We start from the raw sequence: 15807 nt of genomic DNA, 5'->3' as shown, positions 1-15807 counted from the left end.
ACTTTAGACATTTGGGAGGGTGAGCAGGGAAGGAATTTTCTCCTTTCTCCCTTCCCTCCCTTAGCATGGCTAAAGCAGAGATTAATTTCCTAGCTCTGGTTTTCTGTATAACCCCTCCTCAAAACACAAAGACTCAGGATGGGCCTTAAAGAGTCCTTTTGTTTAGAGAGGGTCATTTCCTGCCGTTAGCTCACACCCAGAAACTCCCACCCATTTCTCCAGGAGGGGCACGGATTTTCTCAGTAAAAAACAAAAACAAAACAATCTCAGGCTTAAAACCATTCCCCCCGCAAACAGCCTATCCCCCTCCACCCCGATGTATCTGGGCTGCAGCGGCAGCACAGCACAGGGGAGAGGAAAAGTGGGATGAAGCAGAAAAACGGCAGAGGAGTTACAGTTCTCTTAACGCGTAGCAGGTGTTGTCTGTCCACCCCTATGTTTTAGTTCGGGAAACGGACACTTAAGTGACTTGTCCTACGTCCCTTAGGAAACAAAAAAAGGTGTAGTAATTTAAAAGAGTACTGATGATTTGGTCAAGAACCGACTAATACAAGGATTTATATACCACTGGTTATAAGACTATCAGACAGCGGATGATGGTGAAGTTTAAAAAGTTTGCTCAAGGTCAACTATTACGACATAACTGCCATAAATGAGGACAATCCAATGGCCTGCACTTTCATGAGGGCCTCAGTGAGCTCAATTAACAGGCAGTCTGATGACCAAAGTAAGGATGACTTAGATGTCTACATCCTGACAGTCACCTGTTGTGCTTTACAAAGTGAGGAAACACAGCTCCTGAGTCTGTGAGGCTGACTAGTGGGTATCATCTGCGGCTGTGAGGTGCCGGCCTAAGGGTTCACAGGGCTCAGGGCAGCCGCTGCCTGGTAGCTACCACACAGGTGCTTACAGGCTGGATTCGGCTGGCTAAAGCCCGCCGTATCCTGAGCTGCGTGCCTTTTTTTACTTTGTAGGCAGAGGAAGGAAAACACATTGAGCTGGAGGCTAGACTAACTCAAAGGGCTGAGAGTGCTAAGCCTATCTCCAAATCAATTCCACCTGGGTTATTAATATTAACTCTTTGCAACCCAACAGCACATCTGCAAAACAGTAATCAAAGTCATCTTGCCCTACTTTTACTTGTCACTCCATGGGCGGCCCACATTTCACTCTTGCTTCTGTGGAAATACGTACTTGGTTTCCATTCTAACTGGACAAAGGATTCCTTTACGTATGAAAACCTGTTCTTCCCTCCCCAGCCCCCATCTCCATGGGATCAATCACTTACCATCCAAAATTTCTGGCCTAACAGCAGGCGGTAATTGTACTTTCTGAAGTACAGGGGGATGGGGACCCAGAAATGATCATCTTGAAGGCAGCATTAAAATTTAATCTAAAAACTGCTGGAAAAGACTTAGGACCATGTGGTATACTGTACAGGCCTCAGAATTTGACAGGTTGGTTTGTATTCCAGTCATTTAACAAATAACAAACGTTGGGCAGTTCTAGGCATTGGAGTTACAGCCCGAAACAAGACAGGAGTCACATTCTAGGAGTGCAAGACAAGTACCCAAGGTAAAGTCAGTGAGTAAAAAGTACTCTCTGGGAAATAAGAGGGATGGGACAGTGGTTGGGAATGTGGGGATACTTTGAACTTGGAGGTCAAAGGTCTCCCTGGGTAACATCTGAACTGACATCTGAATGAATGTCAAGGACGAGGCTGCCATAGGAACATCTGGGTGTACAGTTTCCTAGGCAGACAGAAGAGCACACGCAAAGGCCCTGAGGCAGCAGCACGTCTGGCAAGCTGGAGATACCTAAGTAAGGCCCAAGCAGCTGAAGCATAATGAATGAAGCTGTGATTCTTGTTGGATGAGATCAGGGAGACCAGCAGGCCCAGATCACATGAACCCTGCACATGGTTGGAGAGAGTTTAAGCTCCTACCACTAGTTGCAAATAAAACCTCAGACAAATTACTTAATCTCTCAGAGCCTCAGTTTCCTTATCCCTCAACATGGGATGAGAACACTTCATTGGGTTTGTTAAAGCGCAGTGCTTAATGTAAAATGTGCTATATTTAAAACATATAACCAAGAAGGACCTACTGTATAAGGCAGGGAACTCTGCTCAATACTCTGTAATCACCTAAATGGGAAAAGAATTTGAAAAAGAATTGATACGTGTATAGGGATAACTGAATCACTTTGCTGTACACCTGAAACTAACACAACATTGTTAATCAACTAGACTCCAAAATAAGATAGAAATTTAAAAAATAATGTGCAACGCTTTAAACAGTAGACACTACTCAGTAGATGCTTAGTGAATTAATGTGCCCAAAATCCATACATGCTTTTACAAGTTTGATTATATCTGGACACGCACCTGATCTTCAATTCTCCAATTTTCTTACACATACGCAGTAAGACTGAAAAAAATTTTTGTAACAAAAATGGTCTCAGCACTAGCTCTAACCATTTTTTTTTTTTTGCTCGTTGCTGGGAAAATGCTTGGAGGTCTTGGTAAAGAAGGAAACAGGCTTAGAAGGGTAGAGTGGAGAGGAGGCAGAATCAGAACACAGCGACTGGACTCCAGGACAGCTCATGTTCCTTCTAAGGATAAGCCAGGCCCGGAGAAGCAATTATCCAACGTTTTCAGTCTCCTGTCACCCAGCATCCCAGGGCATGCACAGGACAGAAGCGCACGTGCGTGTGTGTCCCTTCCCTGCCCCAAAACACATCCTGCTGGCTTAGAGGGATACTGTTATTTAAAAACAGATGCCTCTTTGGAAACTCACACATTTTAAGTCCTGTAAATTGCACATGCTGGGTAAAGCAATTACACTTTTGTAGCACTTCCCCTCCCAGCACAAAGGAAATTCTGCCACTTCTATAAAAAGATAACACTTTCTGTGCTGTCCCTTCTCTCATGAGGCCAAAACTATCTATCCTATAGGTGGGCATAAGAGAAAAAAAGTTCACAAAACAGGATCCTGGGGATTCGAGGGGAAAAAAAATGTTTTATCTCTAGGATTTCTTAGAATAATGTTGGCCTTCTGCCAGCATATCTACCTGATGACATAAGAATTTAGGAAGCGCAGAGAAAGGAACGTCATTTTTTAAAAAAAAACTCACGAGAAGTAAAGGCTAACTGAAAGTAGAAATTAGTCTCTAACTTCTTTTCATGGGTTGGTGAGATGTACCTCAACTGTGAGACTCCTAGGTTTCTCTGTACCTTTGCAAAATCCTAGGGGCTGACATGATTGAGCTAGGCTGCTTTGGCATTCCCTCAGCGTTTTAAATTTGTGTAACAATACTGTATTTACAGCCTGGAATTTGGAACCGTCTTCCTGGTGTGACTGGCATTTATTACTGCCATTTCTGGTTTTTTTCTCCAGTATTCTACATAATGTGCATTATAATGGTTGCAGCAGGGTTAAAACCTATGAGAAATACAAACGCAATTAAATTCCTGGACCGTTTTTCTTTATTCAAGAGTTGACACTTAGCTGTGAGCAGAAAAAGTAGCTAACTTTTAGGAAAGCACGAAATGAATAAATTGAAAATATGACCCACGGAAGAGATGACTTTGGGCTCTAGCCAAAGGCTCATTCTAACTCCCCCCACCCCAATAAAATGAAAAAAAAGAACAAAGCAACTCAGGCAAACTTTTTCTTATAAAAATACTCAAGCCTCTCCGGGCCTTCCATCTTTACCTCCCAAACCCATCTACAAATTTTATGTCCCTTCTAGGTACAGGGCTGGGAAAAGAAAAGGTTGTAAGAGCCTGAGAATTAACTGCAAATTTTAGAGGAAAACAATTTGCAAAGACTGTTGATGAAAGCAAAAAAAAAAAGTATATGAAATACACTATATATACCCAGTTTTGTAAGCTCCCCCGAATCGGGCTTTCAAATGGTTAAATGTCTTGAACACTATTATAACTAGACAGATATACGCAATATATTATGTTCCTGAATTAAAAGAGTGCTTTAAAAAATTGCTTCAATTTTTCCTGAGAATTTCCAGTTCTCCACACCCCCTTTTTTTTTTTTTAAAAAACACAGCTTCAAATTTTAAGTAAATTGTCCATCTTTTGTTGCCTACCCTCACAAGGTTTCCTAGGAGCAGGGGTCCCATGCCCTCTCTAATTTTCTGGGCACTCAGTTCACAGTATACAGCTTTTCGATTGCTAGCTATATCTTTAATTGTTCTGAAAGATCTCTCCTCTGCACTTCAAACCCAACCCTCTCGGTTGCCTCTTTCCCTTCCAGGTATTTTCTGCTTCTACACATACAACCACCATTTAGCTAGTCATCCAAAAGAGAAACCCAAGAGGCTCCACAGATGCAACTCCTAGGCTTCTCTCCTGGTCATCTGACAGTTACTGCAGCCCCTGAACATCTCCCGCCCGGCTCAGTCACCACCGCCAGCCACTGCCTAATTTTGAGACCAGGACTCCTGCAGTGTTATAGCCTCCAAATCCACTGCATCCCCTTCGCCACAGGAACATCTCAGAACGCCAAGACCCCGCTGCACAGAAGCCCAGCTGCCATCACAGGAAGTCTTTCCTGGTCCCTGGCATGGAAGGAGAGCTCCTCTATCCTTCCCCCCACAATGCCTCCCTCCCCTTCCCATGTCTCCCTCCCCCTCATATCCTGACTTCCCTTCCTCTCCCGCTTGTTTTCCCTTTTAAGCCTCTATCTTCATTGAAGGTCGATCCCTTTGACTAGACAATCTTTCCCCTCCTGTCTTAACCCTTCTTCAACTGGAAAACAAACCTCAACTATCACCTCTTTTTTTAAAGCTTTCTTTGATGTATATAGCTCCGTCACCCTCTCCTTCTGTTGCTGACTGGTTCCCAACTCAATCTACCGCCTCACTTAATTCAACACAGTGCTTTACTGTACCTGTTTACACAGGGCCATCGCCACTAAACCTGGGCGCAACTTGAAGTAAGAGGTTTGTCCCAGATCTTGGGCCCCCCAGAATCTGAACGTGAAGGCCCCAGTCACTCAGCCTCTCAGTGCCTCAGTCACCTCCCCATATAATGAGGGTCCTCATCACCGCAATACCTACATCAGCTCATTGAGAGGATGAGTCACGTGGTACATATAAAGTGCTTGGCCAGTACTTGACACAGAATACTCAGAAGTTAACAATTCTTACCTGAGTGAACAGCTAAAAAGATGTCTGAAAACGTCCCAGGATCAAGTATTTCAGTATTTTCTTTTTCCGGCGCTCAGCAAAGACGACTAGGCAACAAACTAGGCAACTCTGTTCTGATAAGCTCCGCCGTCAAGCACTCCCGGCTCGCTCCAACACAGAGTGCACTAAAGTGGTTTGCAATATCGTCCCCGTACACTTAAAGATAGGGACGTGGGTTCAAGGAATCATACCCAAGTCATCGCCATGGACAGATAAGCTCATCCCCCATGACGCCCTCATATCAACATAGCATCAATTTAAAGACCTGGTCCCTGCTGGCCTCAAGCCCACAGAGCCAGGCCGCCACTTTTGCCCCAGCTATTACTAAGGTTCATTCTCTTCATTCCTTCCTACATTTTTTCTTTGACCAAAGCAAGCACTGTTCAAGAGGAACATTTGCATTCCCCTTCCCCTACCCCCAAGGCAGACACTAAGGTGCCAAATGAAACTGAACACAAACATTCCAAAGTGGCCATCACACAGGGCAGCCTCGTTTGGGAATGCTGTTCTAGCACCACTGAACCAGAGCTTCCAGAAGCCCCTGTCCGAAAGGTCAAAATGAATCCCACAGCAGAAACCAAATTCTAAGAGTGAAAACCCAACTGCACCTCGAAATGAGCGGGCCCACGTTGGCAGTGGCTGTCGGATGAACCAAGCACACTGGCCTGTGGGCGCAGATGGAGGCTGCAGGTGACAGGTGGGGAGGTCATTTCCCAGAGGATCCATCCATCCATAACCGGCTCTAAACGCCACATTAAGGAAGTGGCTGCTTTGTGACAGCTTACCTATTCAAGGTCGTCACCACCATCCCCACCAGTAAGGATATTTCATATGCTTATAAAGAATTATATGTGCATACATGTGTAAGTGTGTGGTACTTACCTTGTGCTGGGGTACCAACTTTGGGTAGGTGTTGGGGATTGGAAACACTGTGATATGACGGCATAGATCTTAAAGGAAAAAAAAAAAAAACCCAAAAATGAAATGTAATGATCCAGGAGTTAAACAGAGATAACATGTATCTCCTGGAATTCTGAGGAAAAGCCTCTCTTTGGGATAGGGCAATTCAGGTGATGAGATCTTGCAAAATGTAGGCTGAAACTTGACTTTTGCCTGGACAGCAGTTCAAGCTAGACCAAGAGGGAAAGGGTGGTTGAAACAAATCGTGTGCAGAGTATGTACGGAGGTACCTTAGGAGGAAGCCTGAGTGTCATATTTGGACTTCACTGAGTGCTGAAGGAGCTGGGGTACCAGAGGACCCAGCAGCGTGTGTTAGAATGGATTGAGAAAGCACGTTAGAACAAGGAGAGCAGCTGAAGATCACTAGGAAGAGACAGGATAAGGGAATGAGATCAACATTATGAGGAAAGGCTGTGAGGCTCAGAGGCCTGATTCCCCAGGCCAGGCTTGGCAGCAAAACGAAATGTGACCAACCCAATGGTTTTGTGACACCTACAGATATTTCAAGGGAATTTATTGAAATCTAAGAGAAAAGACATAAAATTGCTTTTGTTCCTATGTTCATTATAGAAAATTTAGAAAACACAGAAAAGCACCAGAAAGTAAATAAAAATGATCTGTAATCCACCAGATTTTTTTTATTAATGTTTGGTTATTTTTTAAAATTGGCATCACATAATATAAAACTTTTATTTTTGCTCTTTTCACTTTATGTCATGAGAATTAACCCCTCAATTAAAATGTAGAAGCTGGAAGAGAAAGTCAGATTCTCTCCTACAGCATTCAGAGGGAGCAATACCAACACCTTGACCCCAGATTTCTAGCCTCCAAAACTGAGAATAGATTTCTGTTGTTTTAAGCCACCAAAAAAAAATTTACAAGCACGCACGCACACACGTACATTCTTTAAAAATGTGGCTTTTAATGGCTACCTAATATTCTCTTTGAGGAATTACACCATGATTTACTTAGCAATTTCGCTGTTAGGCACAGAGTCTCTGTGAATTTTCCCTATCATAAATAACCCTGAGCATCATCCTTTTAAATAAATCTTTGTGCACGCTTATTATTTCCTTAGGGTAAATTTCTAAAAATAAAAGCGCGGAATCAAAGGGCTTGAAATTTTCACATACAGTGCCAAGTCCTTCCGAAAGCTGCCGTGATTCACATGCCCATCGCAGGGCACAAGAATTCCCACTTCACTGCCCCATCACAAACGTCCAAGGATTCGGTCCTCAAATAAGTGCATCCAATCTATCTATCCAACAAACAAATGCCGTTAGAAACAGATGACAAGTGAGCATAAGGGTTTATCAGGGAAATTTTAAAACCACTACTGGCAAAATAACTCAGAAATGCATATGCCATATCGGCAGTGGTCTTGCAACATCATTTTACCATGAAGTCACCACATTTTCATCCAAAACACTGTCACCAAATCCTATTTATGATTGAAATATAAGTTTATTGCATTTGATTTGATCTGGAGTAACAGACTCCAAACTTGGTTAAACTGTACAAACCCATTTTGTATTTTCCCCAGGTCATAATGTAGATTAATCTTATTGCTCAATGAAAACCCGCTGTTGCCACATCAAACTACCACGGTACCCCTTCTCTGTGACAATTACATAAGAAACAACTTCTTCACGACCCCAATATTTGGGCAAAATTACTAAGTACTTTAAAAGGCGGAATGCGAGGTAAAAGATTTGTATTAACTTCTGAAGACCTGACTCTGTGATTTCTGCCCAACACCTGACAGACATCTTTTTGATCAATAGTCCAACGAGGCCAGGTTTTTCTGTTTTAGTTTTAAGTACAAGAATGTTCAAAGCAATTTAAGGAGAAATTACTCTAACACCAGTGCTTCAACATAATAAAACACCTTTCAGCAGTGATTTGTAATCAGCCTGAAAAGTACCCAATGACACAGATAACATAAAAGTAAAAATAAGACCAGATTACTGTTTATCTGATTTCCATTTTGAAAATTCAGTGACCAAAAATATTTTCTACCTACTACTAGAATGTCTCAATATACGAAACTTAAATGATAAGACAAATAATTATGTCTGTTACTTATATATTTATTAACTTTAGTAAAGTCGGTCAAGTGAGAACTGCCAAGTGTTTTTAAGAGAATACCATCTAGTCCAAAATTAGAGGCAAATTCTAGGAATTATTTTATTAATTGTCAAGTTATGTAAGAAATTATCTACCGCCCTATACATACATATACAGAAGCCTTGTAAGTCTCAGATCCCAGGGAGATTTTGACAACTGGTTTTTCTTTACAGGGACAACTTACATAGGAACACATATGTATAGAATACTAGAAGTCAGAAAACCAGATGTATTCTTACAGTTGGCTAGCCAAATCTTAAAATTATTTTACCTCAAAGTTTTAAATACTACCCAGAGCAGAAGACTACTTCCTGCCCAAGTTCTCAACAACTTCCAACCCTAAAAAGCTGCAAAAATTCTCCTAAGTCCTAGATTGTTCCTTCTATTCAATTGGAACCAAACTAAGTGTTTCAAACATCACTGTTTCAGAGTGAGCTTTAGAAGCTCTCGATCAGGGCTGAAATGTACTGGAAAATAAAAGGAACTCACTTTTTTTAAAAAGTAGGGAAAAAAACCCTGGATTTTATAAAGTGATAAAGTCTAAATTACCCTGATTATCTATGAAACTATTTTCTCTTAATAATGAGTGGACTCACTCTTCCTCATCAGCTCAATGGCTATCAGAAACTGCAACAAAACACATTTTTCCTCTCTTGTCATCACGTGTATATACATTGTATATGTGTGTGTTCTGTTTACTGGAATCCTTGGCCACGGCTTTTAAATGTGTTTGAGAACAAATTGCTGATCCCTGGGTGGGCAGGGAAAGGGTCCAGGGCGGTGGTTTTGTATATTGCTGAGCACATTAATGGGACTCACCAAATACCATATTTATTTTACTTGTGGCTTTCAGGGTTAGGAAAGAGAGGTTAGGAGTTTTTCAAAAACAAAACATAAACCCCAAACAGGGAATTAGAGCAAAATTACCTAGATCATTCAGGCCAACTTACTTTCTTTTCCTGAATTTTTAACATTATAAAACTTCTCTCTTCATGGTGTATCTGTTTTGTCTGTTCCACCTCTTGTACAACTTGGGTTCTGAAATCTTTTAAACTGTCCCCTTATTTTTAAAATAACAAGTATCTTGCTAAAACTGATACTTTCTAGAGCCACATGCCATTCCCACTGGTTAAGAGGCAGTGATTGTTACTGGGATCATCTGATTCTATCATACTAGTACCCAAGCCTCACACATTAAGAAGCCCACGATCAGGGCAGACAACATGCCAGTGCTGTCGGCAGTTAAGCTGTATGGGTCTAGCAGAAAAATGTGACTTTTCTTTACCTAATTTTGTCAAGTAGGTTATGGTTTGGGGTCACTCAAACAAAAAAAATCTTTGGTTTAACCTGATTAACTTTCCAAGTTCTCAATCAGGTGAAGAGAGAAAGACAGTCTCATGTAATATATTCTTACCCTTAAAAGTCAACAGATCGCCAATCTAAGAGACACAGAAAGGTTTCTGAAGCCATTATTATCTTGGTATGTTAGCTGAATTAGTTAAACACAGCAACTCCTTAAAAAAGCAAACTTATTTTTAAAATTTTATCTCAGTGGTAGGGAAAACAAATAGCAAAGCAGCAGGTAAGTTTCAAGAAAAAAGCGAAACATGCAATTCAAGGCTCCATCTCTTTGAAAGAGAAGGAATGTCAGTAGTACTCCACTTGTAGTTAAAAAACAACTAGCATGTAAGCAACGCTTTCCAAAATAACAGTTTAATAAAGGCAATTTCCTCAGGTGAGAAGGCAAATTTCTGGCTCACAGCAATTCACCTGGGGCTCACGGCAATTCACCTGGGGCTCACAGCAATTCACCTGGGTTGCACTACCTTACAACCATGTTAAGAGTAAAATCTTGTGTTTATTTTGCATTGTTTTGCAGGGGCTTAGGGCTCCCCTCCGTCTTCCCCATTTAAACAGTTCCTATCTTACAAGTGCACAAAGTGCTGAGGGCTTGTATGTTTTAGTTAAATCCTCCGCAACCTTTGGTTTCACTATCAGAATTTTAGTTTACACACAACACAGTATCGCCATAATAATCTCAACATCCTAATCGCTTTAGAATCAGTTTACCTTTCGGTTAACCTCATACATCAGCATGCAATACCTGTAAAAACGCTTTTACCGAGACTGCATACTTCCTTGCATCTAAACATAAAGTTCCTTTTAGAATGTTTAAAGTCGGTTTCGTGGGCTTCTTAAAAAGTAGGCGGAAAGTATTGTTTACTGGGCTCCAGATAATGTACCTGCAGGAACTGAGCCATTTAACAGGATATTACAAATATCCCAAGTACAAAATTCTGAAATGTTTGTTCACGAGTTCCCCCCACGTTTATCGAATTTTGTTTCCACCAAAAGAACGCTCTGCAGCCGTTAACATATTTACGGTTGTTACGGACGCACCACATGAAATTGACGCTCAGACGTCAAAGTCCTACTAAAATAGCCTGGATCGTCACTTGGTGAACTGCAAAGTTTGAAACTCTTGTATTCAACTTCTGCTCCCCACAACCGCAAAGCCCCTAAACTTACAAAACCTAATCATCCAGGTTCGGGGTCTTTGACTCATCAGAGAAGAATGCGGCTGAAGAGTTATCTATTAATCCAAAATGCCTCAGCTGAGAAGATGTTTCACCAAGAACTTTCACATTGAAAGGGAGGGGGCAGGGAACCGAAGGTGTCTCTTAACGAGAAACTTTACCCGATTTTCTTCCTTAAGCCACACAAACACACCCCACAACTTGCAGCCCCAGACGCAGAGCTAAGTGCTGACCCTCTCGGTCCCAATCATCTGAGGTCACCCAGGAGTCAGCTCTCGATTCCGCTTTTAAAATCCGGGGCAAACAAAGCTGAGCATTATACTTACAAAGGTCTCAGCAAAGTCCTCAAAGTTACGCAATTTTAGGCACGCAGACGCCCGTGGACCCACAAAAACACACTCTCCGATGATACAGCCTCCCGGGGCCACAGTTTGGGGCGGTGTCTCGGGGCCAGGACGATTCCCAAACCCTCGACCGCGGCGCTCCCTCCCCGGCGCAGCCCGGCGCCCCGGGACCCGCGCCCCGCCGGCCGGCCGCCCGCACTTTGCAGAAAGCCAGCGGCCGCCGTCCCAGGTCGTACCCGCCACCGCACCGAGCCACTCCGTACCTCTTCCTCCTGAAGGTTGGCCTCGTTCGGGGTGTTCTCCTTCTCGGCTTTGCTGCCGTTGTTCATCTTCCCGGTCCTTCCTCGCCGGGCAGGGCTGGGGCGCGGGGCTGGGCGAGGGCGCGCTCGCCCACTTTTCCCTTTCCCGGGCGCTGCGGGGGCTGGAGCCGGGGCAGCGGCGGCTCGGCTCGGCTCGGGCTCGGGCTCCCGCGGCGCGGCGAGACAGCGGCGGCGGGCGACTCAGGAAGTGCGAGGGAGAGACGGGGCAGGGCGAGGCGCCGGCGGACCGAGAAGGGGACGGAGACAATCGGGACCCGAGAGGGAGACCTGGAGAGGGCGGGCGGGCGCGAGGGGAGGAAGGAAGAAAGGATGGGGCGAGGACGCGCGTCCCAGGAGTGAGCCCAGAGAGTTGGGGATGTGGCCGAGTAGGGGCCGGGGGCGGCCGCTGCCCGAGCGTAGCAGCTGCTGGAGGGAGGGGGTGAGGGGTACCCGGAGAGGAGCAGGAGAAGGAGGTGCGGGGCAGCGGGGCGCGGCTGGGACCCGGAGAGCCGCTGAGTGCGCGCTCCTGGCTGGCTCTGGGAAGTACGGGCTCCAAGCAGCTCCCCTTCTCTCGCCTGCCTCCCTCTCTCCCTCCCTCCCCTGTCTCCTCCCTCCCCTCCTCCTCCTCTCTCCGCCCTCCCTGGACGTGGGCTGCCGGCTGGAGCCGTGAGGAACGGGACGCGGGACGGCAAGCCCCCAGCGGGAGGAGGGGCTGCGCCGAGGGCGGCTGCCCTGCGGCCGGATGGCGCGCGCCTGGGAGGGGCGGCGGGCGGCGGGCGGAAGCGGCGGACCCCAGCCCCCGACGCCGCGGTAGGTCGGAGGGCGAGGGCCGAGGAGGGGGGAGGGATGAAGGTCAGGTCCTACCGCTTGCACGGTCCCTGAGGGTCGCCGGGCGTTTCGCGCAGCTCGGAGAGGGGCTTCGGGGAGGCAGGCCCTGCCCGCGCGAGGACCTGGAAGTGTGATGTGCTACTTTTGTTTGCTTGCTCTTCACGAGGGATTCGCACCCCAATCCCTACCCCTCCTTTTCAGTACCGGCCTAGACCTATTTCTTCCCTTCCTAGTCGGCAGCTTAAAATGACAGGACGCGAGAACTCGAGTGACATCCGGGGGCAGCCCGCTCCGGGCCGGCGTTTTCAGGGCGCAGCTTCAAACCCACCTCCGACGCCGGGCCCTCGGAAACCTCTCCAGCGTCTCCGAACCCGCCGCCCCTGTTCAGACCCCTCTACAGCTCTTTTCAGACTGTCCTAGAATTATTTGTTTACCTGGCTGCTTCTCTTTACTCTTTTGGGAGATCCTTTTTGGAAGACGAGACCGGGCCCTGTTTATCTTTTGAATCCCATGGCTATTTGAGTACGCTATCTGGTATACAGCAGGCGCTCAATAAATAGTTGTTGGCTGAGGGAATATTTCTCACTGCCAGACGAACTGGAGGCCAAGACAGATGATATTCAGAGGGTCAAAGCCGCTGAAAGAAGGGAGACTCAGCGTCCTGGGACGTCAGCGCACTATGCTTGTTTACGCACCAACCACGGAAGGAAGAACTGCCTGTTTCTGTTTCCTCCTCTGAAATGGAAGTAGTTCTATTTATCTACCAGGAGTTTGCTATTAGAGGAAATTATAGGTTGATAGATAAAACTATAGCACCTGGCACCCATTCGGACCCAGTTAAGTCTACCATACCTGGGAGCTGACATGATTAATTTCCACTTTCCCTGAGCCAAAGAGAACTTTTACAATATTGTATCATTTAAGCTTTCAAACTTAGTGACTGCTCCAAACACATAATTTAAAACTCCAAACATCGGTAGATTTCTCCCTCACTTCTCACTCCCAGGAATTCTCTCTCACAGCACGCTGTTCCCTTCCAGCACGGCGACAATCACAACTTCTAATTATTATTTGTTTGCTTCACTGTTTGTCTCCGCCCCCAACCCCCCCGACCTCCTCCCCCACTAGACATTCTTTACCCCAGACTGGTTTAAGTGCTCCTGGGAATGGGATGGGGGTGGCGGCGGAGTTGAAGATAAGGCTTCTGCTTTTAGGGAATTGAAAGTGGTGCTGTGGAGACAAGATACCCCAAACAACTCCGCGGCAACGTCACCGCTGATCCTGGTTCAGATGGTAAAAAGCAAAGAAAGTATTTGCTTTAAGAGCATTTTGAAGAGAAAAAAAAAACCCACAGTACTGATACTTGGATTTACATATTGGATTTTTCTGGTGTTGGGGGGCGTCTGGAGATTTTGATAAAGAGATTATATTGCTGTCATATTGTCATTTCTCTCTACGGGGGAAAACAAATGTCCCCCCGGATGAAAATAAACCAAGAGTCTGTTGAAATTGCAACTGAAGTTCAGAAGAGGCAAGGGTACAGTTATTCTTCCTTCAGTTATATAAGGAACCACGAGGGGGCGATGTCTTTCTGAGCAACGGCCGACTGGTGGTCTTGGGCCCCTGTGCTGACCAATAATGCCGGCACTTTGCCCTCCTTGGCCATTCTTGCCTGTTCCTGAATACACTCCACAGAAAGGCATTGTCTTCGTGGAGCCTGGCCGAGGACCAAGAAAAATAACAATTGACCTAGTCCTTGATAGTCCCCGGCAGACTCCACTTACAAGTAGGTGGATGTTGGGTGGTCCTAGTGTGCTTGGAGAACCTCCCCTACCCCCATCCAAGGAAATGTGGCTTAATCTCAAGCAGAGAACCTGAGTCCTTTGTCTTGAAGCCAAGTTGGCACCTTGTCCATTGTTAAAAGTCAAAACCCTCTGGAATAAAAAATGAGAATAAGTTCCATGAGAGGATCCTTGTCTGGCTTGTTTATTCTTGTGTTCACAACATTGAGACAGTGCCTAACACATAGTAGGCACTCAATAATTATTTTTGAATGAATGAACACATTCTCATCAGGTACTGATTCTAGGGCTTGAATGATATGAACAGATCCTTCCAAGACCTTGCAGAAGGGACTGAATTAGCCGAGGTGTCTCGGCATGGAGAGCACCACAAAGGCACTAGGCAGATTTCATGGAAGTGGACTTCAGTCGTTATTTTGCTGCGGGAGACCCTAGATAGAGAGCTTGTGCAGAATGGGACAATTGATGAGATTTCAAAAAGTAAAAACTAAAATCACACCACTCAGCACAGGGGCCCAAGACCACCACTCAGCCAATCAACTGACAGACACATCAGGCAATTTACAATAAAGCAGGGAAATCTATAACATATAGTCAATGGTGAGTGTGAAATTCAGCATATTTTCAGAAAACACCCTGGGGATGGGGTAATATACCAGGAAAAGAGGGACTCCTATTTTGCCCTTTCTACAAAGAATGGTTTAGATTTATTTGGAAGAACAATCGAGTTAAGTTGCCAGCAAAACTCAATGAAAATCTATAAATAGACTGGGTATTTATACAACTTTGTGAGTGAGGCAAAAGAGTTGGGGGAAGGGATGTACATTCATTCAGGATATAAATGATCTTTATGACCTGTTTACTACTTCAAAAAAAGAAAGTTTCAAGATGAGATCTCCTCAGTAGCAATAGTTTCTAGACATACTAAGACAACAAAGGGATTTTATATCCTAGAAAAATGGGGCTAATGACCAAGAAACACCTGCTTTTCCCCCTGCCCGCCACTTTACTTCATTGCTTCTGGCCTGGAAGGTTGCTTGCTAGATTGACAGGGACATATTCTATGCACCTGTAGTTTTCATTCCTCATTTCTGTTTCTCTAGCAGTGTTCATTTTGAAGTTTGCTTTAAGAAATCCAAACCTATAATTATGTCTTAAATGTTCGTCTCTGGGAATTGCAGGCGTTAAAGGTCTATTCCGAGGCAATTTGCATGGTATGGCCTTTGTCACTCTGTTAGCACCGTGGCAGAAAGCTGCAGTATCTAGCACATGTGTTGTGATTTTCTGTTAACTCTTCTACATCCTCTGCTGGACCAAAAATGTTTTTGAAGCCAGAGGCTGTGTTTGATTAGTTTTTGTCATTCTTAACACATCTCTCTCCCTCACCCCTGCCCCCACCCACCTCCAGGCCATCACCACCTTCCCCTGATTTTATCTATTAATTTTTAATTGTGGCTAAGCACACACACAACATTGTATTTACCGTCTTAATCACTTTTAAGTGTATGGTTTAGTGGTGTGAAGTATATTCACATTGTTGTGCAACATCCTGATTTTTTTACCTCCTAAAATAGCTCTGAGATTCAATCACTTCCCTCCAACATTTATGGAAGCCCATGCAGCCATGTGGAGAGGCCCACTGGAAGAGAATTAGGTCCCCAGCTTACAGGGGAGCTCTCAGCAGACAGCTGTGGCCAATTGC

The 15807-nt window shown here is 44.9% G+C and overlaps 1 protein-coding gene across 2 annotated transcripts in view; it reads right to left on the bottom strand.

Annotated features, from left to right (window-relative positions):
• The window catches only part of RBPMS (RNA binding protein, mRNA processing factor), a 185323-nt gene extending 173278 nt beyond the window's left edge, over window positions 1-12045 (bottom strand). For both annotated transcript variants that reach the window (XM_030832542.3, XM_030832523.3), the window contains exon 1: window positions 11440-12045. In XM_030832542.3, coding sequence (XP_030688402.1) covers window positions 11440-11505 — 66 coding nt within the window. In that variant the 5' untranslated portion in view covers window positions 11506-12045. The remainder of the gene's footprint in view (window positions 1-11439) is intronic.
• Between the last annotated feature and the right edge of the window lie 3762 nt (window positions 12046-15807).

Source organism: Globicephala melas, chromosome 21 (genome assembly GCF_963455315.2).
Source record: "Globicephala melas chromosome 21, mGloMel1.2, whole genome shotgun sequence".
NCBI classification, from domain to species: Eukaryota; Metazoa; Chordata; class Mammalia; order Artiodactyla; family Delphinidae; genus Globicephala; species Globicephala melas.
Note: the sequence above shows the minus strand (reverse complement) of the source record. Positions and strands in the feature narration are given on the sequence as shown.